Source organism: Acanthochromis polyacanthus, chromosome 7 (genome assembly GCF_021347895.1).
Source record: "Acanthochromis polyacanthus isolate Apoly-LR-REF ecotype Palm Island chromosome 7, KAUST_Apoly_ChrSc, whole genome shotgun sequence".
In the NCBI taxonomy this organism is placed as follows: domain Eukaryota; kingdom Metazoa; phylum Chordata; class Actinopteri; family Pomacentridae; genus Acanthochromis; species Acanthochromis polyacanthus.
In genome coordinates this window covers 40,622,071-40,648,475 of record NC_067119.1, presented here as the reverse complement: position 1 = coordinate 40,648,475, position 26,405 = coordinate 40,622,071, and the positions used below count along the sequence as shown (strand labels likewise).

The 26,405-nt window shown below is 40.0% G+C and overlaps 1 protein-coding gene across 1 annotated transcript in view; it reads right to left on the bottom strand.

Annotated features, from left to right (window-relative positions):
* Window positions 1-3,518: 3,518 nt before the first annotated feature.
* gna12a (guanine nucleotide binding protein (G protein) alpha 12a) overlaps window positions 3,519-26,405 on the bottom strand; it is a 42,154-nt gene continuing 19,267 nt past the window's right edge. The window contains exons 2-6 of the mRNA XM_051951376.1: window positions 25,834-26,052; window positions 9,681-9,731; window positions 9,396-9,596; window positions 8,935-9,141; window positions 3,519-6,828 (exon numbers count right to left, since the gene is read on the bottom strand). Of these exons, the coding sequence (XP_051807336.1) occupies window positions 6,667-6,828; window positions 8,935-9,141; window positions 9,396-9,596; window positions 9,681-9,731; window positions 25,834-26,052 (840 nt within the window). The 3' untranslated portion in view covers window positions 3,519-6,666. The remainder of the gene's footprint in view (window positions 6,829-8,934; window positions 9,142-9,395; window positions 9,597-9,680; window positions 9,732-25,833; window positions 26,053-26,405) is intronic.

The following is a 26,405-nucleotide window of genomic DNA, read 5'->3' as shown; positions in this document are numbered from 1 at the left end:
AAAAGTAAAGATGAATTCTAACCCACAATCTTAAATCTTAGCACAAGTTGGTGTCAACTTTATTTTTCATAATTCATGCTGTAACAAACTGTATGAGCAGGAGAAAGCAATATTTGAACCTAAAAATTATAGTAAAACTTAGTTATAAAGGACCTGAAAACAGTGTCTCAACCAGGTATGTAAACATACAAAAGTTCTGGTTATTTCACGACAAATTTGTGTGGATATCTACATTTGGATCACATTTGTGTTCAGCAGTTTTTTCTTTAAATTTCCATTTAGTGCTGACGCCATGGAAGCATCCACTCAAGTAACACTTAATAAATTCACTGACATTTGATTGAAGCTGTTTGCTTTCTACAATGGAAGCATCTTTTGGATCCACTGAAATCACCTCGCCTGTTCGAGGGGGATGTTCAACTTCAATTGTTTGCAGCTCCCGATGCTCTTCTAGTAGTCGAGCCACACTAAAATCTTAAATTCTGAGGCGTCAGTACTAAAGAAAGGGTTTTCTCATGGATAGCAACATTTTTTTTGACATTTCCAAAAAGTCAAGAAGACCTCCAGACATTTCTGTCTTTGAGGTTGGTCGTTAATGCTGGTGGGAAAATGTCATTTTTGTGCTCGTGTGAATCGTTGTGCCGTAGTTATGTACCATTCTTAAATGTCAGCAGGTACGAAAGTTGACGCTGGTGTGTTTTTATTTATTTTGAGTTGGAAGATAAAAGATGGGAGTTTTTAAAAATGCAGGAAACTGTTGCATTACATCTTTTAAACCCATAGAGGGAGACATCTGCCCAGTAATAGAACAAATGGTTCGATAAAAGGTTAAGATCTGTAAAGCAACAGTTAGAAGTTGCATACCAGTTGTGCGTTATTCTTCCCCTGATTAAAAACCCTTGCTGGGAAACACTTCCAGTAGAGAAGATAAGACGTCAGACGTCTGCTAATTCCAGTGTCAGTGTGAACTAAAACAGAAGTGGTTTAATGATGCGAGGGCCTGAAGAACAGCGATGTGTCACGGCCAGATCATCGGCTAATGAACCGCGTGGTTGTTTATGTTTCGTCGTATGATTCAGAGGCAGCAACTGAGGGAGTGCTTGACATTATTAAATATCAGAGTTCGACTGTAGGTCCGATCAAAACAGCCTGAGGGAAACCTCTGCTTAACCAGAGTCATGAGACCAACTTCACATAGCAGATAAATGTGTGTGATGGCACTTGTAGACTCGTCAACAGACTCTTGGGGGGGTTCACTTTTTTGTACTAATGCATAACCTGAGCAGCAGAGCACTAATAGAATCTTTTCATTTATGTGGTCTTGCTGACTAAGCAAAGCGAGGTGAGCTGTTGCTTTAATGATGCCGAGGTCGTTGCTGGGTGGTTGCCACTTGGCTGCAAGGAGGTTTTGACAGATTCATTCCAATTACCACTAGCTGGTGAGTTGCAAAGGTGTTGCTTTAATATTTTTTCATGGCTGTGGTTGTAGGACATTCAGTAGGATGCGTTCAGTGGCTCATTGTGTGTTTACAGGTGGTTATTCATTGATATAAAGTGTTCTCACTAGATGGTTATTATGGTCTTCTGGGCAGTATTTGATGGTTACTATGGCATGGCTGTAGTCTAGATCAGGGGTGCCAAACACATTTAGTTCAGGGGCCACATACAAGACCAATAAAATCTGACCATAAACCTATAAATAACCACATAATAGTTCATAATGTTTTTACACAACAGTATGAACAACTTGAAATTTCTTTAGAAAACTAAGTTCAATTTTAACAATATTATGCCTCAGTTTATCATTTACACATTACAACTTACAGATCACAAAGTGTCTACAAAGGCACAAAACATTCAGTCACAGGTATCTGGAACTGAACAATATAATATTTTAATTTATGATTAAAACAAAAACTTGTCAAGATCCAGAAATGACCAAAATTTACATTTTTGCAGATTTACAATTTACAGTTAGTGTCTTCTACTTTTTACCCTTTGCAAAGATGTCCTGTTAGCCAGACTGGACGCTCTGGTGGGCCAGTTTTGGAGAACGTTTACTGAGGTAACAAATCAAGTTAGAAGTAGAGTCATCCTCTCATAGATTCTGATACAATTTGACTTACTTCTGCAACCAGAGAAGTCACCTCCTGCTGGCTGTTAGAAAGAACACAGGTTAATTTCACCTCTGTTGGCTGACAAAACGGCAGTGGCAATTTCACAAATGTCAGGTTATCAAAAATGTAGAAAAGCTGTATTTGCATGTTACTAATTAATATCAATAGTTTAAAATAGGAAAACATTAGGAAACATTGTAAGATAACTGTAAATTGTTTTTAATATATATATGTGTGTGTGTGTATGTGAGTGTGTATGTATATATATATATATATATATATATATATATATATATATATATATATATATATATATATATATATAATTTTTTCTGTGATTTTACTAGTTTATTATCTGTAGTTTAAGAAGCTAGGGATAGGGAAAGTTTGGTTAGGCCATCCTGCATTGAACACAATATACGATTGAACACGTTTTACCCCAGAAACACACACAGACAGTCTACAGGCTCCAGATGAAACACACATGCTGAAGTGCAACTTGAGGACAAAATGTCCTGTGCCTCGGTGCCTCTGTAAACGAACGCTTCCTTATGTTTCAGAGACCACTGGGGGATAGATTTTTCTGCTCCCTGCTTTTTCCTCTCATCTCCTTTGTCGGATCAACAGGAGGCTGGTTCGGGTTTCTCTGATGTGTGTTTGCGTGGGAGGAGGGGGCCGATCGAAACGGGCTGAGGGACGCCACTCTTACTCCATTTTGGGATCGGGACAGGAAGTGGGCTCAGCAGAGGAAACATGACCTCCTCCCCTCCCCCGCCTCCCTCCCTCTATCCTCTTACTTTTTCTTGTATTCCCTCTTCCTCCCTTTGTCCGTCCCTCCCCCAGTCTGCGCTACTCACAAGGTCACTCCTGTGCTTTTCGGTGGGATCCCGTCGGCTGTCACATGAGTCCGTGAATTACATTCTGCTCGCTTCCTGAGTAAATGAATCCATGTTAACCAGCGATTTCTGAAACAACACTAGAACTCTGCTCTGGTTGTTTCTGGGCTCCCTCCCTGTCTCCTGAGACATGCAGCCTGTTATGTAGCGGAGCTCCTCTGATTAAAAGCCAAAGCAAAGGTCAGACTCTGCTGGGTAACTGAGATATCGCCCGACTTCAGCTTTACTCTCATGCCCAGCGGTCTGATAGCTCCGGCTGATGAGCTTCATATTACATTTTGTGGAATGAGGCCTCTCACTTATGATATCAGGAACTTCTGCTAGAGAGCTTCTCGTGTTCATAAATACCGATTAAACAGCCCTAGGACGTAAGAAAAACATATTTGAATAACACTTTTCAAAAAATCCTCTGCTAAAATCTTCCAAGCTCACAGGGTCTCGACCTCTTGCTTTGCCACATATACACACTCAAACGCACACAGAGAAAAAATAAAGAAACAGCATGTCAGCAAACGGCAGTGTATTTCACCACAGAGCACAGAGCTGAGGCACCGCGAAACAAAAGAACAAAAAGCAGAAGACCTCCCTCTCTTCATCCTCTGGTCGCTTTTCAAAGTCTGTTTATTTGTTTCGCTGCCTTCTTCTTCCCCCAGACGTTTTCCATCCAGTGCAATGACGAGACTTTACAAATAATAATAAAAAAAATTTGTGTGAGTGGAAAAAGTAGGTTAGTCGACGACATTACAGCAACATACCAGTTACAGTTACAGTGATACTGTTAGAGTGGTGTTGGTAGTGTAAAGTGTACACACAGTGTCAGTCAAATACTTACAGTATTCTATATACAGGAAGCTCAGCGTGTCATGATGAGCACATACAAATAACACGGTTAAATACAGACTTATGAAGGCGTGTGGAAATGTTCATGGTTCGCCTCATTCCCCTCGAGGCCATGTGGACTTAAAACTCAGGGTGGGAAGAGCTGCTGCTGCGTACCAAAATGCAAATCAGGCAAAATGTTTAGAATCAAATCAACGTTTTCGTTTCACTCCGCTCTGATTCATTTCTCCACTCAAGAACATATAAGGAAGCAAATGATTTTTTGGAAAGTGCATGGTATTAGTGGATGCTTCTGGTTGGCTGGCAGGTATCCATTAAAATCACATAACAGAAAACACTCAGACGTAGTTCTGGTCAGCAGTGTAACCACAGTTGTAAATCAGTGCACAGAGGATGGTAAACTGCAAGAAAACCATAGCGACGGTCTTTTTATTTCTGCTACATTAATTCTCACTGGAAGAGCAGACATAAACAGGGCTGCAAATAGCAACTAATCTGTTAATTATTGGTTTCTTTTTTGGCCACCAGCTGCAAACATGATCATATAGTAAAGTTTACAAATGTGTTGGACCATTTTTATTAATTTACATCTATGTTAATCTGATATTCACTCTCTTTCAGCTCCGCTTTTGGTCTCCACCAACTCTTCAGTAAATATCTGGCTCTTTAGCTCCTAAATATGCCATTATTTTAAAAAAGTGATTTATTAAAAAGGCTCAAATGTTGCTATTTTCTTGACAATAGTAGTTTATAGCTTCATCTAGCACCATTTAGCACCTGTGATCGATAAGCTAACCAACTAGTTGCTAAATTTGTCTGATGTTGGGCAAATACTTGTTTTTTGGGGCTGTGATGCTGAAAACAACTGGAAACAAGACTATGAGAGTGATGAACCGAACAGGTCAAATTACAGACTATAAAACAAAAACAACAACCTGAAAGACACTCAAACCATTCCAGCTGTGGAGAAGGTGAGAATCAATCCCAAATAGCAAATGTCTAATACACCATTATTTTTAAAAAATGTAATTATTTTTTTTAAATGGCTCAAATGGCACTATTTTCTGGACAACAATCAGTTTATAGCATCATGCTAATTTGCAGCTGTGGTCTCTAAGCTAATTTGTCTGTCCGCAGTTTGGTATTGGGTAAATAGTTGGTTTTTGGGGCTTTTGTGCTGGAAGCAGCTTTAAACAAGGCTATGAGAAAGATGTACCAAACTGGCAGAGTTGCAGATTATAATACAAAAACATGACCTGAAACACACTAAAACCATTGTATTATGGTATTATATTCTGCTGTTAATACAAAATATATCGACCAGTGCAGTTTTAAAATGGCAAAAATCTTTGAAGTACTGGTTCTTAGTTGAAAAGTTAAACATATTTAATTTGCAAACAGAATAGAGAAGCTGGACACAGCAAATTTTGAGTTTTTTAGGCAGAATGCTGAAAGTTAGAAATGTCTTCAGACAAACAAAATAAAGAGAAAATCTTATTTTCAATAATGGACAGGTAATGCATGAGCAGTAATTTGGCTGTAAATGGGGCAGTTTCCTTACAGGACTTTGCTGTTTTCATTGTGGTGTTAAACTACACGGTTCTTTCCAGGACGTCCTAACTTCTTTGTGGTTGTGTTCAGTCTGGCTTGTTCATATTCCTTGTTTTTGTTTTGCCGTTTTGCCGAGTAAAGCTTTCCACCCGACTGCTACAGAAGTCCAACATGGCTGCCAGAAACACGGGGAAAAGGTCATTTACAGTTCAGCCCTGTCTGTTCTGCTGTTCCCTTCATGCTTACGGGACAAAACGACAGGAACATGCAGTGTAACCACACACCAAAGCCTTCTTGTAAATACACAGTATGCCTCAGGTTGCGTCTTGTTGTTGTGGTGCATCTACTGGGGTTCTGGAGGGAAGAGTGGAAAAAGGAAGAAAGGTCTAAAGATAGAGATGAGCTGTAATTCATATAAGACCAGGAGCTGCGGGTTTTTCTTTAAACTGCTCATTTGATGTCTACTGATTCTGCAGCAGACGAACAATCCGACTATTGTGAGGAGTCGGATGGGATAAGACTTGTCTGCAGATGTTCATGTCTTGTGCGATGGCAGGAACATGAGAATAAACACTAGAGGAAGAAGAAGAAGGAGGAGAAAGAGACAGCACAGGAGAGGACAGGGAGTGTAAAAAAGGGCTTCTTCTCTTCCTCTGTTAAAGTTCATTGACAGGAACACTTGTGCAACCTTATCACATAACACAGCATATGACCAGCGAGGGCCCAAACCCTCACCCCTCTCCCTCCGTCACGTGGACTTTAAGACAAGGCATTTTTCAACTCGTTCTAAATCTTCTGCCTTTCTTCCTGCCTTTGCACTCTTTCCTGCCAGCTTCTCATTTTGACAGGCAGCAGTGTGACTCAGTTTAGTGACACGGTTGTCATTAGTCTTATGTACACAAGAGAAAAAAAAAACACTTTCAGTGCTCTCATGTCATGTAGTTGGTGCTTTCCTCTACATGTTTATACATTTCTGAGCCTGTGTGAGGAGGAGCAGCTGACTGTATTTCCAGCATTCACACATTTATACAGGCTAAACGCAGGGTTTCCACAGGTCCACGGGTCTACAGTCACTTCACGGCTCCACAGGTTAAGAGTTCAGTTAGATCTGCACTGAATGGCTCCACTGACTGTTCCACAGGTCAGTGTTAATATCAGCTCACAGGCTGCAGTGTCAGACCTTCTCAGAAGTCCTCCAGGCCTGGATTCATGGCTGGTCTTACAGTTAGAGTCAAAGAAGCTGTTGGTCTGTGGCACCAAGGTCACTGCAACATGATGTCTTTGAGGTTTTCCTGCAGGATAGTGTCCTTCACGGCATGAAAGACGAAGCGGATGTTTTCTGTGTCTACCGCTGTGGTGAAGTGGTGGAAAAGTGGCTTCCCCCGGTTTCTCCTCTTCCGACTAAATGACTGCACCAGAAAGGCCTGGAAGAAGCAGAGGAGGAACAGTGAGACCTGGAGTAGGTGTGTGTTGTTTCCTCAAATACAACATGACACCTCCTTTTCTAACACGCTGGTTTTTGAAAAGAGATGACAGCCACTCATTGGTGCTTTTTCTCTCATGAAATATAACCTGAAATACTTTCACAGAAAGCAGGAAATGCTTCCACTTTTCTCCGAAGCATTGATTCTACTCACACACAGACAGCTGTGGACATCATATAGTTGTTTTTATTATACTACTTTCTACTCCGCTAAACATGCCTACAAGTGCAACAACTACATATTTCATGCATGCACATTGCTGCCAAGCATGTGCTCTACTGTTCTTGTGTGGGTGGCATGCAGATATCCACAGCAGACTCTCATGGAAAATTAAAGAAAAAATTAAAAAGAGAAATTAAATTTCCATCAATCGTGTTCGAGTGGACCCTCGTGGAAATGTGTAATGTCTAACACCAGCCTCAGGCTCTTGGAGGAAGAATTTTCTCTGGCTGGTCTGTTTCTGAGACAATTTTGACTCATTCTCCCTCATCAGTTTTTATTTCCTCCAGACAAACTCTTCCAGGACTTTAACAAAGTGGCTAAACTGAGAACTTCAAAGGCCAATTTATGCTTTCCATGATTGCGGTCCTCCAGCGAAATTTTGTCTACACTGAAAGCATGAAGAAAACAAATTGTGCTCAAAGGAGACTGCACGTTGATGTTCCACCATCCACACCTTCACAATTAATCATTAAATTAGCTGTAATTTAAATAGTAGCTGTCAGACTTTAGAGGAGCTTATATCAACGGAGTCCAAACACAGCGGAAAGAAGTTCTCCAGAAATACTGTGCAATGTCTATCCACTGTGTTTGACACATCTCAGGAATAGTTATGGTGATACCGCCTCGGTTCAATGTAACTGTCTGTGCAGACTAGCATGGACTTATGAAAAGAACTGCGTCTACTTTTAAAGTTCACTTTGGTCTGCGCACATGTGGAAAGCAAGAATTGGCCATAAGGCTACAAACAACCCATAATGCAACAGAAGAAGTTTCATCAAATTTTTAATTTCTCCCCTCAAAACCGTGTTTTTTAAAAACAAATTTATGCCAAAGACTCTAGACAGTTCCCCAAATGTCCACTTCATGTAAGCTCTAATCCTCATGCTCAAATGTGCAGTTTTAACCCTTAAAAAGCTGGGACCGAGTATACTCGTACACACAGCCGAAACCGAACATTCTCAGCTCGCTAATTAACATAAAATATGCACACACCCGTATGTTTAAGTCGACCAATGATAAGATATAAACATTGGCCCCAAATTTGCTTATTTCAAACGATAAAGCCGTATAAAGAAGCCACAATTACGAAGCTTTTATCGGGCCGTGTACCGTAATAACACGGCCGAAATTCACAATGGCGAACGTCTACGACAATGCGACCTCGCAAGACTTGATCGATATTTTTATGGATTAGGTGGTTTTAGTATATGTTTTGTATATGTACTTCTCCAGAAACATGGCCTTGTAAGGGTTAAAGCAGAAATGAAGTTTGCAGACTGGCACAAAAACGTTGCGGAGAGTTCATCCGTCTGTATATACTGTCCATGGCTCTGTGTAAAACTTAGTAGTTGGTATATCCGTCAAATGATTTGAAAGGGGGTGAAAAACAATAATTGTATAAAAATGTATAAATGTATTGTTTTATGGCTCTTATCCAGGCTGTTTTCTCCTGACTAGATCCTTGCTTGTGTTGTATCTACTCTCAGGTGTTCGCTGCTTTGGATAAAAGTGTCTGCTAAATGAAACTGCAGAACTGTAAAAAAAAGTGAACTGTTACACATTTTGGTACAGACTCTGCATGAATAATTAGTGCTGTGTGAGCTTGCAGCTATGTAAAAATAGAAAAAAAACCCTGAGAAAGAAGTATAAATTTCTGATTTGTTCTTGGTTGCTTCTCAGTTATTCAGTCACAAAAACTGTCTGATTTCTCAGATGGGTTGTCGATGTTTCAGATGCTATCCAGTGTCTTAACAAATGAACATGCAAGTTGAAAACTGACAACCAATGCGTCATAATGCAGCAACATCAAAACCATCTGCGTACCTGTACGTCCTCTAGCCTGCGAGGGTCTCCTCTGAACTCGGGAAAGTTCTTGCGGATGTCCACTGTGCGAATCTTTTCCACCAGCAGGTCTGTTTTGTTGAGGAAGAGGATGATGGACACGTTCAGAAAGAGCTTGTTGTTGACGATGGTCTCAAAAATGTTCATGCTCTCCACCAGACGGTTTGTCCTGCGATCCTCCATCAACACCTGGAATCACACAGACTCAGTGTTAGTCTTTGGTTTGTAGCGGTTTTATCTAACCACAGAAGGATCTGGCCGTTGTCATATGACTGTTGGTTTGACTGTTAGCAATCACGTTTGGTGAGTTTAAACAAAGAGAGCTTTGTGTAAACTTCTCTCTGACCTTTCTGGTCCTTTCCAGTTATTCAAAAAGTCTCACTGATAAATATTTCTGCATAATTTTTACTGCACAGTCGAAAATGTGTTGAGAATGCCGGTACCTGGTCGTACTCTGATGAAGACACCATGAACAGTATCGATGTGATGCCGTCGAAACACTGGAACCACTTCTGCCTCTGGGACCTTTGGCCTCCAACGTCCACCATCTTGAAGGGAATCTTTTTGATGACAAAGTCATGCTCGACAATCCCTTTAGTCGCCTTCCTCGCAAACAAAATGTCTTGCTTGCTTGGAATATAGTTCTGAGAAAAGAAGATAAATATTTTTGTAACAAGTTGAAAGGGGTGAAGAAACACAAAGTAAGATCTGAGCAGTCAGTGACTCACCAGTTGCCCGATCCGATCCAAGTTATCCAAGAAGTATTTGACCGACTCACTCTGCAGAGGAGAAGGAAATAAATCTATTACAGCTGCAGTCCTCTTATTATACACTAACCAAACTTAAAAGATCCAAACAATCGGATTACAGGGCTTAACCTGATTATTATAACAATGTCATTTCTTGTATTTCTTCCTTATTTAATTCTCACTGTGCTCATTGATTTATAAATACATCAATCGATGCAACAAAGGCAGAAAACATGTAACCCGCCCTAATCACATTAGAGCCATTATGTCTCTGTAAAGGACGCTGCATAGATGGGCAGTATTCTGAATTTATACCAGGATCATAAACTGAAGGGACTCAATTGACACAATCGGATCATTGTGTTAATATAAACCATGTTTTATCCACACAGCCTGACGTGACTTATGACTGAAAGCTCTAAAATCTCAATCAATATTTTCCTATCACCAATGGATCAAATGGTTATGTGTGATCTGAAAAGTGCCACCACACACTCTTTGTCAGCATCCTGGCGTTTTTTTCTTCTTTGTTTTGGGTTAACAGCCTTCAAACTCCATTTTCATCAACTTTCTTGTTCTCAGCTACAAAGTTCTAATAAATTTATTGACACAACTTGCCCAAAAAGTTAACAGGTGATGAACTTAACGGAGGATTTAGCTGCTAAACAAACAGATATTTACCTCAGGAGCTGGTGGAGACCAAAACGGAGCTATGAAAATCCAAATTACTTTTAATGTGCAGATGGGATTTGCAAAATGTGCTTGTTTGTTTGGCTCGACAACTTCATCAGCTGATAATATACCACTGACTTGTTTACAGCTTGAACAAAAATGAATAAAACCTGCCAGCATACTGATATGTTCATGAAGTAGAAACAGAAACTGACTTCCACATGCCGCCAGTTTCCAGAGGAAAGGGAGGGGACGGTGGACTTCATTTGTATGAATGAGAAATGCATATAATAAACTGGATTATAGGCTAATTCCCACAGCATGGTCCATTGTTTTCTAGCTGTCTAAAAATGATCAGAATCATTTTTGTTTCCAGACTGTCAATGTCCACGAGCAAAATTTCCCCATTTACCAACTGTAAAAGCTCTGAACCCCAAAACCCATCAAGAAACGCAACTTATTTTCTCCACCTGAGCAAAATTACACCGTTTATCAACTGTAAAAGCAGAAATCATCATCAGATTTCTTTCCGATGATCCCTCAGCTACGCTGTGATTTGTCATCCTATTGGTAAAATTCTAAAATCCAAGCTTAGAATTGGGATATTTTGACAAAATATGTTCTCTCTACATGCCCCAGTTTAAAAATGGCAGAAAAAAAAACAGATTGTGTAAAAAAAAAGAAAGAAAAACTAAAAAAAATCCTGCGATCCTCAATGCAAAAGTGAAGCTATCCGTGACTCTGGTGCAGCCAACAATCATGTGACTAAAACCGAGGGACTTCTCAACTTTTGTAAAATTAATCATAAAAGAAATTCAACTTTACTTTTTCCTTTTTTTTTATGATAGATGGCATTATAAATTTGTGAAACTGGTTAAAAGACATTTTTGGGCTCTAATTCTAGCGTTGATTGTGCTGTTTCCAAAGAAGTGCAGAATTGCAGTGAAATATAAGTGCAGGACCTGAATCCTTTGAGCCCCAAAATCCACCAAACGGCAAGTTATTTTCTGAACATGAGCAAAATGACACCATTTCTCAACTGTATAAGCAGAAGCCATCATCAGATTTCTGTCCCATGACTTCTCCTACTCTGATTTGCCATTGCATCAGTAAAACTCTCCAAATCCAAGCTTAAAATTGGTTATATTTCATCAAAATTGCTTCACTCCACATGCCCCAGATAAAATAAAAAAAAAACAGATTCTGTAAAACAAAAAATAATTCTGCTTTCCTTAATGCTATCAGCAACTCTGGTGCAGCAAACTTTAGTGACTAAAATTTAGGGACTTTTCAAATTTGTAAAATGGACTGAATAAAAGAAATTCAACTTTCATTTGTTTTCTTTTTTATGATGATGTCATTATAAATTCGTTAAACTGGTTAAAAGACATTTTGAGCTCTAATTCTAGCTATGACTGTGCTGTTTCTGTAGACGTGCAGTGAAATATAAGTGCACTGGGTTTAAATCATTCAGCTTTGTTTGCTGGACATATCCATGCCTTTTCAAGTGTTGACTTGAATCAGAAAGCATGCTAACAGTTTCCTCGGTGTCAACAAGCTGTTCAGTTTGCAGTCTTGGATGCAAGTTTCCTGCTAAGTTCACTTCACTTCTGTAAGGTATGAAAATCCATTAGCAAACCCTAAAATTTTGTGTAATCCATTACAGCGAACATCGTGTCTGCATTGATATTTGTCAGTGCACCTCCATTAGTCTTCCACAGTAATGCGCTTTCCATGCACGGCGATCTTCGCTGCAACAGATCACACTGCTGACGCAAGTTCCAGGAGGCTGCTAATTGATTTTTATAGAGCTGGAAAATGAGTGGAACCGAGCAGCCAGAGGAAAATCTTACTGCTCACAGCTTGCTGCTCTATAACTCAGGAGACAAAATTGTGATTTTTATTTTCGCTTGGATTTCTCATATTTTTCTCCTAAAATTCTCATATAGGTGAGGAAGGAGGAGAACAATTAGTCAAAGGAGTCAAACTTCAGATTTAAAGGAGATAATTCAACTAATTTATCCATTTCTCAGTGTAAGCTGTATATGAGCTTTATTTTATACAAATATAAAACATTTGACTCCTGTTGCTAATTGTTCTCCTCATTTCTCACCTACATCTCCTGGTGAATTTTAGGAGAAAAATATGAGAAGCAAATCAGACAATATCAAAACTAAAATAAGAATCACAACGTTGTCTCCCGACCTGCAGAGGAGCAAATTTTGAGCAGGAAGATTTTCGTCTTAGTCGGTGCAAAATGCTCTGCTGTGCTTGAACGTGGCACTTAATACAAACCGACTAAAGTTAAGATTTTAAGCCAAAACAAAAGGTGTGTAAAAGTTCAAAGTGGAATCAAAGTGATTCCCAGCAGCAGTTTAAAACCGAACCTCTCTCTCTTCCTCCCTGTTTCTCTTAAATAGGCTCATATTCAACAGGAAACAGCTGTGTGTGTGAAAACAGTGGAGAGAGACATGGGGGAGGGAGGGATTAACGAGTCAGACAGAACCCAGCTACACACACACACACACACACACACACACACACACGATATAACATCATTCCTCTTTAAACTCGTGTTGACAGGAGCTTTTTTTCCAAACTTTGCAACAACTTTTGACTTCCTTCAACCTGATCAACACAAACCGGTGAAAGCTCCTCCACACATCCAGGAAATGTGACCCCGATGTGAGCGACATGTCACACCCATGACCCCCACCGCTGACCCACAGCGTCACAGCAATAGGAAGCACAAAAGGCGGGGGGCTCTGATTGGTTCGGCCGGAGAAAGGGGGCTCTGAAGGGAAAGGCGGGGACGAGGGGAATTCCCAGAGATGAAGGGAAACAAAGACAGCGACGGACTCACAAATCATTTCCACAGCAAGCTTTAACTGTCATCAGCAGAAATGAGGCGCTCCGATTAGTCACACGGTGGAAGCATCTAACCAAATGTATTTTATAAGTCTAAGGATGACTTTTAGCACCTTGTAATGCAGATCTGTTGGTAATAAACAGTGAAATATGGCTGTGTGTGTGTGTGTGTGAGTGTGTGTGTGTGTGTATGTGTGTATGTGTGTGTGTGTGTGTGTGTGTGTGTGTGTGTGTGTGTGTGTGTGTGTGTGTGTGTGTGTGTGTGTGTGTGTGGTTGAGTAAGGCAGGAGGAATGTCTCCATTCATGGCGTGTATGGGCAGATTAGGGCCTTTATTACAGCAAAGACCTGAATAAGCTCACATTCTGCAGTGTTTGTGTGTGTGTGTGTGTGTGTGTGTGTGTGTGTGTGTGTGTGTGTGTGTGTGTGTGTGTGTGTGTGTGTGTGTGTGTGTGTGTGTGTGTGTGCGTGTACTGTGTGTATATGTCAGTACAGGTACATGTGTAACTGGGTGTGTCTGTCATTCCTATCTCGATTAATATGCCGATTATTCTTTCATTAACTGGTCGATCATTTTGTATTTCAAATGTTCAACACAATTATTCAGAGTGAAAAATGACGTCACCACATAATAATATTTTCATGTACTTGTGGAGATCTTTTCAAGGTAAAAAGATGATTCATTTCTGGTGTGAGATCCACATTAGGAGGCCACTATGGTTAAAGCACACATGTACAAAACAAAACAAATAAAAAACAACAACAAAAAACTGCTCTCTCCAACCGATAAGTGGAAGCCCTCAAAAAACTGCATTTCTTGTCACATTATTCTTTCCTTTTTCTTTTTTGTCCTTTAATAAATATAAATATAAATATATATATATATATATATATATATATATATTTATAATTTTTCAATTCTAAGGCTAAGCATCATTTGCTTTTTTTTCAATTTGTGAGCCTTTTTCCAAAGCATAAGCCATTACCTTTTTAGCATATAGTTTGGTAAGGTTTATCAATATTTGATCTTAATTATTATAGTTAAGTTCTGAGGGTCGAGCCATCAATCAATCCAATTAATTATTGGATAGATAGATAGATAGATAGATAGATAGATAGATAGATAGATAGATAGATAGATAGATAGATAGATAGATAAAACCTTCATGTTAGCCTATTTGGAAGAGAAACTGGCAAAATATTCCACAAAAACTGTCGGTTCAAACTAACTTCCTCGATCGGCTTCACCCAACAGTTAATTTTAGTTTTCCTGTTCACTGCTGGCTAATTTATTACTGAAACTAGGCAACAGTGTGTGGACTCACTTGTGGTGTCTTTTTTTACAATCAGTTCACTGTTAATGCTTCATCCCCTGTTGTGGAGATGTTCCCAGAAATATCCATTATTAGTCCTTTAGCTAAATGTTTAGTAATATATGTAAATCTTACTTTTAAGGTTTCATGAGAATATTGTTTGGTTTGTCCTATATTAAGACATGGATACTAGGAACGAACAAGACGTCATGCAAATCTAGAGAGTGAACAGTAAAACAGATAAAGACACATGAAATCATGTAATCCACCTCCTCATTGACACTGAAGTCAGGCATAAGGTGTAAAGTCTAAACCCAAAAACTCCTGCATTCAGGTCACAGTTTACCATCCAGGCTTGATATACGGCCTTGTTTTCGTCCAGCAGAGGAGGTTTCGCTGTTTATGTCCTGTATCAAACTGTGAGTTATCTGGGTGTGGTGGGAACACAGAAAACCCAGCAAGTAAACAAAGTCTTTGCATGTGCTTTCACTATCTCCACTTCTTCTCTCTCTCTCTCTGAGCCTTCCCATCCCCCCTCCTGCTCATCTCTACTTTCCACTCCCTCCTTTTCTTTCTCGGCCTCCACCGTCCGCCGGTGGCCCAGCTCCAGTGGTGCCTGGGAAAAGCTGACTGTGGTATCCTTGGAAAACCTCTCGGAGAGCAAAGGAGGGAAAGGGGAGGCGGCGAGCGTCTAACTCAGCACATTTACTCCATGGTAGACATTTTATTTGTTCATTTTAGATGTTCTACATTTTACTTATTGCCAACAAGTCCCACAAAAAGAAGACCGGTAGCTTTCAGTGCGGCCCTATCTTCTTTATCCAGCCCTACACACAAGCATTGAAAGAGAGCTCAATAATATATATAAAATAACCACAAGAATGAACAGAACACCAATAAACAACAAACCGTCCCTCTCAAATCCTGAGGGATGAACTACAAAGCGACATAATGTTGAGCATAAGTCAGAGTTTTCTGTATCAGGAAGGCTAGATCTCCATAGTAACTGAAGCTGTGGAGCTAACCTGGTCCAGGTGTTGTTCAGAGTGTAGGATTTAATTCGTCTATAAGAAGCGTCTCCCTTTAACCAAATCATGTCCATATGACTATTTATGAGCAATACAGATTCTCAGCTGAGGGAGAATGTTTTATCTTTAAACCTGGTGATAAGCACTTTACTAAAACCACTGAATGAAGCCGTGTGGTTACAGCATCCCACACTGTATGCACCGCATTGCCATGGAAACCTACATGTATTTAGTTAGTGATGCAGAAATTGTATAAATATGTTTTTAGGTTTGGTCCGTTTATTCTGCTGGTTCTGCAGCTGATAGAGCACTGATTAAAACATTTATTAGTTTAGCAGTGAACTGGCTTCGTGTCTTCCTCGTTTACAGGCCACCCTCCCTAGCAAAAGGTTTGACATCATTTGTTTTATCCAACATCCAAAGGTTGAGCTGTGAGGCTTTTTCCAGAACATAGCTATCACCTTTTTGGTATTTAAAAACCTGAGGTTCATCGATATTTGATCATTTTTATGATGTTCTTTTGGACACAAATCAAGTAGAAGTAATTTAGGATCCAGTGAAATTCTTTTAGAAATAATCTTCTCACATGTAGCTCTGATCTCAAAATGTTTTAGTTTTTCTGCACAGTGTTCCTTTAACCTCTGTGCATTTAGTGCAAACATCTGGTATATTTTTAGTAAACTGATTTAGCTTTGCAGGAGTTAGGTATGTTCACATTAGTCAGTTATGATGAATTAATGTGAGCCATTATTGTTTTATTCATAAAAACAGTACATAATTGTATAAACAGCTGGGCAGTGTAGCCTTAAGCAAACAGAAGTAAACTGTGCATATTTTGGAAACTGTTGAAGCTGCAGATGAATAGTGCGTTAGTATTCATGGCAGCAGCACATCATACGAGAGATATATTACAGTCTATCGACTCATTGTAACATGTCACAGCCACATTAGAGTGCCAACACTGCTTCATATTAGTGGAGATCAGAGGTTATGCTGGGGATGGTTAAAGAGAGGTGCAGAGACAGACGTGAGGGAAACACTCTGCATGAGGTAAAGGCGACAGGTGACTGCTGCTATTCTAAAAATCTGCAGGAATCCAACTGCAGTTAGCTCTGCTGATTTGGCCACTTTATCGGCACAGTCAGCTGTTGCAGCGGTAGCGACAGTGACACGCTGCTCATGGAAGCAATTACGGAGCTTTAAATCCAAAAGAACCTGCCTTCAGCGAGCGGTGTCAAAACTCACACTGGAGGTCGTAACTCCAATCTTCCACCGCAAATAAACATCCAGAAATACACTTAGAAAATTACAGAGGAAAAAAAAGACGTTATTAACAGAGAATGTGGCTGAGAACCAACATGTTTAAAAGTTTATGAAAACTTATTATTATGTATTCAGTGCTGCTTGTTGGTAAATCCACGTGTGCACTTCAGTGTGGTGGTCTGATGATGACAGTTTGGCAACATTTAAACACGTAGGCTCAACTTTTCATCTCCAATCTTATTCTCTGATTGTTAAACTGCCTAGTTCCTTTGTTTGATATGCGATATGTTTAATCTAGCTAATTATAAAATTAACTTATTACCATTTGTACTGTTTATTTTGTCTTCTTATGTCTTGCTTGATTTTCTCTGTGTTTGCATGTTTTGAATGTCAAAGCACCTTGTTGACGTTGTTCTTACGGGTGCTATATAAATAAAGTTATTATTACTCTTATTATATAAGCAAAGACACCCTGATACTGTGTTCCTGTACTGCATGGCTGCAATCTTAACTCATGTTGAACAAAAAAATAAAAAGGTCTGTGACACTGAGGAATGAGCTGACACTCGTTTAATGCATTGCTTTTCTAGTTATGGGATTTGCTGACAATAACAAAAATGTGAAATATCACCAGCCTTACTTAAAAGCGACGATGCACATCAGCAGGACCAAAACACAGACTCTGTATACCATTAAAAAAATTTCTGTGGCTTCCTCTGAGGAGGAAAAAGAAATTGACTCGACATGCAGGTTACACATGTGTCTCAGAGTCAGTGTGTGAGGATATTTCAGTTAACAGAGAATAGCTGATCAAAGATAGACTGGTATTAGCATTTACTGTATGTTACAGATTTATTCAACAGATCATAAAGCAGAAAAAAATGCTTGGATAAGTTAGGAATGGTGGCATCATTTACTGTATGTTGTATTTGACTCCATTGTTTACAACACTGTCATCACTGTCTGCAACACATGTAGCAGAGCTGGTGTGGAGTCTTCACGGTAATGGTACATTTCCACAGGACCCATCAGTCTAACGCTTTCCATTTATTACTCCGTCAAGGAGGCGGAAATTCGGTGAAGTTATTTCACAATCGCCGTTGGTTTGTCTGTTTGTCTGTCTGTTAGCAACTTTACTCAAAAACGGACTAACGGATTTGGATGAAATTTTCAGGGAAGGTCAGAAATGACACAAGGACCACCTGGTTAGATTTTGGCAGTGATGCTGCTTAGTCTGGATCCACGGATTTGTTAAAGATTTCTCTATCATTGCGAGACAGCGGCACTGCGTCACTGTAACCATGACAACAAGTGAACACTGCGTCAGTGGCCTGCTGACAATCACATGATTGTGACCCTACTACAAATTGACTGTCGCAGACTTACGGGGACTTATCCTTTGGAAATGATACAAGGCACAATTGATTAAAATTGTGGGAGTATTTCCGAGTCCCATCAATTCCCACCACCCACCACATAGGTAGGTCATGCAATGCTGTGTCCGTACATAATGTACACATGTGTAACACATGCCTGCGCTCAGGTCATTTTGTTTGTGAGTACATCTATATTAAATGGCTACATTCTATAGTGTTGTGATTACCGCCACAAATTTTTTCAAGATTTCAGCCGTCAGAAATGGCACAACGACTTAGCAGCCTTGATAGAGTACTGCGCTCTCTGGGTGCTTTGCGTATTGTTGATGTAAAATGCCTTGCATTGCATTCTGGTCGCATTGTGTTCCGAATGACGAAGTGTAGCATCGCCCACTAGCTGCCCGCACCTCATTTGCACTCAACTTTATGCTAATGCCACATGTCAAGCAGAATTTATTTACTAAAATTTATTTCTCTCACTTTTGACTGAACTAAAGGAGGATGTTTGTGACTGAGCTGCCACGTTGGTCCAACGCCTTTACAAGACTGAAGGTAAAGCGTCTCTCCTGTCAAAACGCCCCTGTGGACACGTACCATAAGTTGCCGGCTAGCTTGTGAAATGCATTGCTAGCATGTTAATAAATAATGATTTTTCCTTTTCAGTACATCTATGTGTGTATATGTCTGCATTTGTCTATATTTATTTATTTTCTTTGTAAACACTGGAATAGGTTTCGGCTCCAAAAATCCTGCACAGGTTCTCACTGTTTAACATCTGATTCAGTGGAAGCTTCCTATGTGGTTTGGTCATTTGCTGTATGTTACAGGTTTCTGAAAGAGATCATAATGCATTTTTTTTTTTTTTGGATAAGCTAGAAGTGGTGGCATCACATATGTTGTATTTGACTCCATTGTTTCCAGCACTGTCGACGCTGTCTGCAGTGCATGTAACTGAGCTGGTGCGGAGTCTTTACAGTAAGTTGCCAACTAGTTATACATGTATATGTCTGCATCTGTCTATACTTATTTGTTTTCTTTCTGAAAATTGGAATTGGTTTCAGCTCCAAAAATGTTGCATGAGTTAGACGCTCCCTGTTGAACATCTGATCCAATTAAAGCTTATTGATGGACCGGAAGCTTTCTATGTGTTTGGTCGTTAAAACATACAGTTCTACAGGCCTGTACAGCTGTAACACACTAACTTTATCACCCAGCAACCCCAGATAAGACAAAGCAGTCTGACCCAACACACACACACACACACACACACACACACACACACACACACACACACACACACACACACACACACACACACACACACACACACACACACACACACACTATGTTAAGTGAGAGGGAGACGGAAGCGGCTTCCGTCTGACTCCAGATAGTTTTGTCACTGATTAATGTGTAACAAGGTAAAAGGTCAAACTTACAGCTCTGAGCAGACAGTAAAGCTGCTGTGCCACTTTCAATAAAGTCCAGATAAAACTGGCTGCCAGAGCCAATACAGAGCGCAATGACAACACGAGCAGCTGCTGATGCTCTGTAGACAATATGGTTAGTGATCATTCATGACATGCTGCTGAAGCATTAAGTGTCATTAACAGTCTGTCTGGCCCTTCACAGCGTGTTTGTGGACACTTGTTGAGCTAATGGTTTCTCTAGCCGCTCTGTTCCACAAAAACTGTTGTTTAAACTATTGTAAGTGGCTACTTTACAGCAGTCTCACTTTGTTTTAGTCTCCGGAGACAACAGTGAAAAGATGAGCTAAGACATCTGGAATAACAGCAAGGCGTGATCTGAATAGAGACACCAGCGAAAGAGCTGTCAGGCATCCTTGGTGTCTCATTCTGGCCATTGTTATATAAAATCTCTGAGGATTTCAGTTCTACAAGAACAAGAACACACTGTAACAACTCTTCTCCACAACTAATACAATATCTTTGCCCTCTTTGACATCAAATGGCCTGAAATTTTGCCCTGTAAAAATCAAATAATGACGCTGTGAGTCTACAGCCATGCTGGCAGCTCCAATCTTGCTACTCAGCAGTCATCTTGGTAACACTCCCAACCAGCTATTTTGGGCTACTAACACCAAGTCCCTATCTAAATGAATGGGGAGAGAGCCATTGCTGCAATTTCAGTTACTAGCAGGGCATTCATACTGCATAGTCAGACCATAATGCAGCACTGAATGGTTGGCTACACCTTGTTTTCATTCTGCTATAGAAGGAAAAAACATGCTCTGTTTTGTTCGTATTTCTTTAAACTAATCACTGCCGTACTGGGCAAAAATAATGAGGTGAGCACTGTCATTAATGTGGCTATCTCAGCAAAAAGAACAAGAAATAATTCATTAGCAAGGCTGCCTCACTGTGAAACTAAAGGCTGTTTAAAACGCCAGCATGTAGAATGAATACTAGGAAAAAGTGGGTAAAAGGCATGGTCAGTGGCATTCATGCTGCATGTATCGAATCATCAGTCAAATCCCATGAAAACTGCTTGGAAAGTTTGGCCACTTTCTGCCAAAATAAGGTATAAAAAGCGTTTCTTTCCCCACAGGTTATACCTAAACTACGCACATGCACAGTTACACTGCACTAGAGTCCATGATTGGTTGGATATTTTCCCGTATGACGGTTATAAAGCAGATGATTGCCTTTTTTTTGGAACGTGTCACAAAACCAACATGGTGGGGTGACAGAATTGTCCCATATATTTGTATTCAGGATGTTTTTTTAGCCTCTTCCTTGCAACAGCATGACAGCACGTTGATCTAAATACTGATATCAGCGTTCTACAAGGCTCACAGTGACAATATTAACAAGTCAAGATTAGCATTTGCTGTAGTTGCTATCTTAGCTTAGATTCTCATCATGTTTGCTAATTAGTCTGTGTAGATTCTCAGTCATCCAGGTCATGGTGATGACTGTGATTTTAAGGTTTTTATATATTCAGTTTTAAAAAAAAGGTCTAAGGAAAGGTGCCATCTTTATCAGACTTCACTTTAAAAACACCTTGTGGCATTTTCAATAAAGCTATTCTTTTATTTTCCATCTATTTACCAGGTGTGCTATACAAATAGAGAAAACCTTCAGCGACGTGTACTTCCCACTGGTGATGATCACAGTGTGTTTATAATATCAGGGTTAAAAGGAGAAAAGAATTGTGCTGTTGTCGCCGAGCCGCTTCAGATTGTGTTTGCGGCGTGTAACGTGGCAGATGAAACTCCACAGGGCTCCACTTCACTGGCTCCATTTCCAGTCAAGAGAAAAATAATTACATCTTTGGAAGGTCTCCAAACAAAAAAATGAGAGAGGTAAGTTACACGGGAAAACAATAAAAAACTTCCAGCGGCTTCACTCACTGCGACTTCTCTTTCAGCTGACAGATATAAACACTTCTGATGAGATCCAGTTACTTTCTCTGGTGTTCTGAGCACGTCAGTGATCATTAAATCAGCGACAACAGGCCATGGTAAATCAGTTACAATGCAGATATCTACTGTTCGCCGCTGCAGAACCAGAAAGCACAGACAGACTGTAGTGCAGGGCTTATCCCTGATGCTTCGTTTTTAGCAGTTTAGCGATTTGACGGCTCACAGCACAAACAATGAAGGATGGATAATAAAGATCCTGGTTATTTAATGTATACTTTGAAGAAGGAAAAGGAAAAGTACTGTCCAACCCGTCTTGCCCTATGTGAAAAAGTAATTTTCCCCTCAGCTAACCAATCTACCAAATGACCAAATTCATTCAGCAGTTGAGTTCAGTTTCTCCATCCACACTCACATATGATTACTACCAGGCTTGTTGAATCTAAACATCTCTAAATAGAACCTGTCTGACATTGAGAAGTAGATAGGGAGGGTCTCAAAAAGCAGCACATGATGCCACGTTCTAAAGAGATTCAAGAACAGATGAGAAACAAAGTCATTGATGTTTATTAGTCTGGAGGGTTACAAAGCCATTACTGAGGCTCAACACAAATGGTTTATGCAGCAAGACAAAGACCCAAAGCACACGTCCACCTCTGGATGGTTCAAAAAGTCTGGACTTGCATCACATACACAGATGCTGGGACAAGACCTTGAAAGGACGGTTCATCTTGAAAAACCATCCAATGTGACTGAATTAAAACTATTCTGCAGAGAAGAGTGGACCAGAATTCCTCCATGGTGTAAAAGACTGATCACAAGCTGCAACAAACATTTAACTGCAAGGGACCAACCAGTTATTAGGTTCAGGGGGGGCAATTATTTTTTCAAAGGGGTGATATTGTTTTTTTAAATAAATCTTCAGTAAATCACAATTCAGTAATTTTTGTTATTTGAGTTATCTTTGTCTAAAATTCAATAAATATTAGTTTGATGATCTGAAATATTTAAGTGTGAGAAATATGCAAAAATAGAAGATTTCTGTAGGGAGGTAAATCCCTCTGCACAACACCCACAGAGATGGGCACAGTTTCCTGAAAAAGCCGACATAAAGTGTCTATTTAGGTCTTGGCAATGATTCTTCTAATCTCTGTAACACTACTGAAAGAAACTGAACACCATTCTTCCACAACATGTTCTCTTGTTTGGTGTTTAGATGATGGTGGTGGAAAGTCTAACACTAATATTTGTTCAAATGGGTTGAAACCTGGTGACCGTGCAGGTATGAATAAAGACAAAAGAGCTGCCAGGCGTCCTTGGTGTCTCATTCTAGCCATTGTTAAATGAATTCTCTGAGGATTTCTGTTCTACAAGAACAAAAACACACCGGAATAGCTCCTCTCCTCAACTAAAATAATTTATTTTTCCTCTTTGACATGAAATGGTCTGAAATTTTGCACTGTAATATTCAAATAACAACAGTGTGAGTCTGCAGCCATGCTAGCAGCTCCAGTCTTGCCACTCAGCAGCCATCCTGGTGACACTCCCAGCCAGTTATTTTGGGCCAGCAACACCAAGTCCCTATCTAAATGAATGGGGAGAGAGCCATTGCTGCAATTTCACTGACTAGCAGGACATTCATACTGCATAGTCAGACCATCCTGCAGCACTGAATGGTTGGCTACACCTTGTTTTCATTCTGCTATAGAAGGAAAAAAGCTCTCTGGTTTATTTGTATTTCTTTAAACCAATCACTGTTGTATTGCAGGAAGAAGTAAAGGATGTAGGAGCAGTTTGTCCTCAAAATAATGACAGAGAATTTATTATGGTGGATCATTTGCACACAGGGAGGTGAGCACTGTCATTAAAGAGGATATCTCACTGAAAACAAACAAATCAGCAAGGCTGCCTCACCACACAACTCAAATCCTCTGCAACACTTGAAAGTTTTTGTTTAAAGGTTGTTTCCTGCAGCGTGACTGAATCACCATCGCCTGTTGTCACTGATTTAATGATCGCAGCAGGTCACAGTATGCGCTTCTCATCATTTTCATCAAACCTTTCACCTTTCAATGGGAGCGTTGTCATCCTGGAGGAGACCACTCCCATCAGGATCAGGATCAGGATCAACACAGAACAACTTAGTATTGATTTGTAGTGACCCTTCTCTCTAAAACCCAAACTGTGCCAGCAAAACACACCACGGAGACACCAAATATCCTCACTGCAGGGGTCAATGGGTCAGGTTATTCCTCTGACTGTCACATTTCTGTAGTAGTGAAAGCCCTGTTCGATGAAAGTTGCTCATTTGATGTCTGCTGTGACACGTTGTGTGAAGCAGCCAGTCGGTGAGTAACCTCTGACTGATCGTGACGGCTAATAAAAGGAAGAAGAGCAAGCCATAACATTCATAGGAGGATTCAGCAATTTAGAAAGTGGTTTGTTTCAGAATATTTCATCATACAATAAAAATGGTTTGGATCACTCAAAGAGTGCTGATTAAATGCCTCAGAAAACCCACCCACGGAGTCACAAGATGAAGAGAACGATGAGAAAGAGACAATATACTGCATTATTATGTGTAGCTAAATATTTGGTCGCTCTGTTAATTCTTTTAGCCTCGTAAACATAAGTACACAAAAGTGTCTTTAGTTGACGGAGTCATAATCCACTCATACTGGCAAAAAGGAATGATAACTCTTAACTAGATATTTGCTTTATGGGGCCACAAGCTGCATAGACTGGGAGCTTTAGACTGCTGCAGGAGAAGTTTGAGAAGCTTTGAAGCTGTTTTTCTTCCGTGAAAATAGGTCACTGATCAGGCTAATTAAATGCAGCTAAAACTCTTGAAAGCGTCAAGGGGTCAACTGATTATCAGACCCAATATGTGTTATTTTTCAGATTTTCTGTGTTGTTTTTTCTTGTCTTTATTCTTAATAATTCAAATTTATTATAAAAGCACATATTTGGCTCTTTGGTGGGAAGGTTCTCTTCTAATTAAACATATAAATGATTAAAGGTGTGTTATTCTAAATTCTGATAAAAATGCAAATCAAAATATTGGTTATTAGTCTGTCTAAATACTAATAATTGCTATTAGCCAAACTGCAAACTGCACTGTTTGACCCCTATAAAGTTCATTCGCTGTGATGGAATAAACATGCAATCTTTTTCTAATAATTTCAGGTCAGGAGAGGACGGCAGAAACAAAAAAATGCCATCTCTGGGTGCGGTGCTCTTTAACAAGTCATAAAGAGCTTAGCGCTGCAAGCCATCTGTTTACTTACACCTCCATCCTTTAATCTATTGATTCCCAACTAGGTGTGCTTGGACCTCAGGAGGCCCTTCTGTGGTTGCTACAGGGTATGAGGAAATACTGTGCAAGAGCCCAGCAAATTCAAGCTGAAGCTATATTAAAAATATATGATTTGGCCAGAAAAAGGAGTAAAAATAAGCACAAGTAAGTCCAGCATCTAAAACCGTGTATTAAATGTTACCATTAAAAGTGCATGAAAGCTAGTCTGTGTTCAATAAAGTCAAACTAAATTGCATAAATTAGCAGAATAAAGGAAAACCTTCTTAAAGCTACCAAAAAAACATGAATAAATCTGAGATCACTCCATCTTGCACTAAAGAATTTCTATAAAATATCCACTTTCTTATAATTAATAGTGCAAAGGAAATATAAGCTACCAAATAAATCGGAGATCATGCATCTAATTCAATTCTATTCTATTTTTACAGCGCAAATTCATAACACGCCATCTCACAATGCTTAACATAGTCAGGTACAGACCTTACAAATATTAAAACACAGCAGAAAACCCAACAATCCAAAGCTGCCTTTGAATTCCCTATGAGCGGTTATCTGCCTCGACCGGTTGGGGTGAGAGTGGGGATTAAAGAGGAGGGAGATAGTGTCAAGAAATGTCTAGAAATGATCCAGTTTTACATTATTAATATGCAAAACGACATTGCATCAAAATAAACACATGAAGACGTGAACAGGAATTACTGCAAACCTTATCAAAGCTACCAAACAAAAATCTGAGATTAATGCATCTTGCATTGAAGAATTTCTTTAAAATTTCCATTTTCATATAATTTTTTAATGACATTGAGTTCCAGTAAACATATGAAGAAGTGAACATGTGGTAGTGATGAAGCTTCATTAAACTGTGGGGTTCCTAAAACACAACAAACCTGACAGCCACATCTCTGATCTACTCACCAGCTGGAACTCGGAGCGTCGAGCGTAGGCCTCCTGAATGCCGGCGTCGGCCCACAGCGCGCTCAACGCCATCACGTACAGCTGGAACTCAATGGGCTCGACCCCTGAGGCGCCCACGCGTCCCTCCCATGACATCACCAGCATGCCCTGCTTCTCGTTCTCGCAGCTCTGCCACGTAATGCCCAGTTTGTCCCGGGCGTCCACCAGCACACGCATGCCCTGCAGAAACATGCAACACATGACACATAAGGGAACAAATGTAAACACTTTTGACCACAAAGACAGAAAAAAAATGTTGCTTCCTGGTAAAAAACATCAACACTGGACTTCCGGTTTGGTTAATGGAGTAGACAGACACACGCGAAGCAGCTCTCCCAGCTTTTTTAAAAAAGCACCCACTGAACAACTCGTTAACATAAAAGTGGGTACCAAAACGATAGATGAGTGGGAGGAAAACCACCACAGGCCCTAAAAGAGGAGTGAAGATGTCAAAGTCTCAAACTAAAGGCATTTCGGCAAAGACTAGCATCATCGAAGCAGAGCAAGCTAGCTCCGGCTATACAGATACAGCC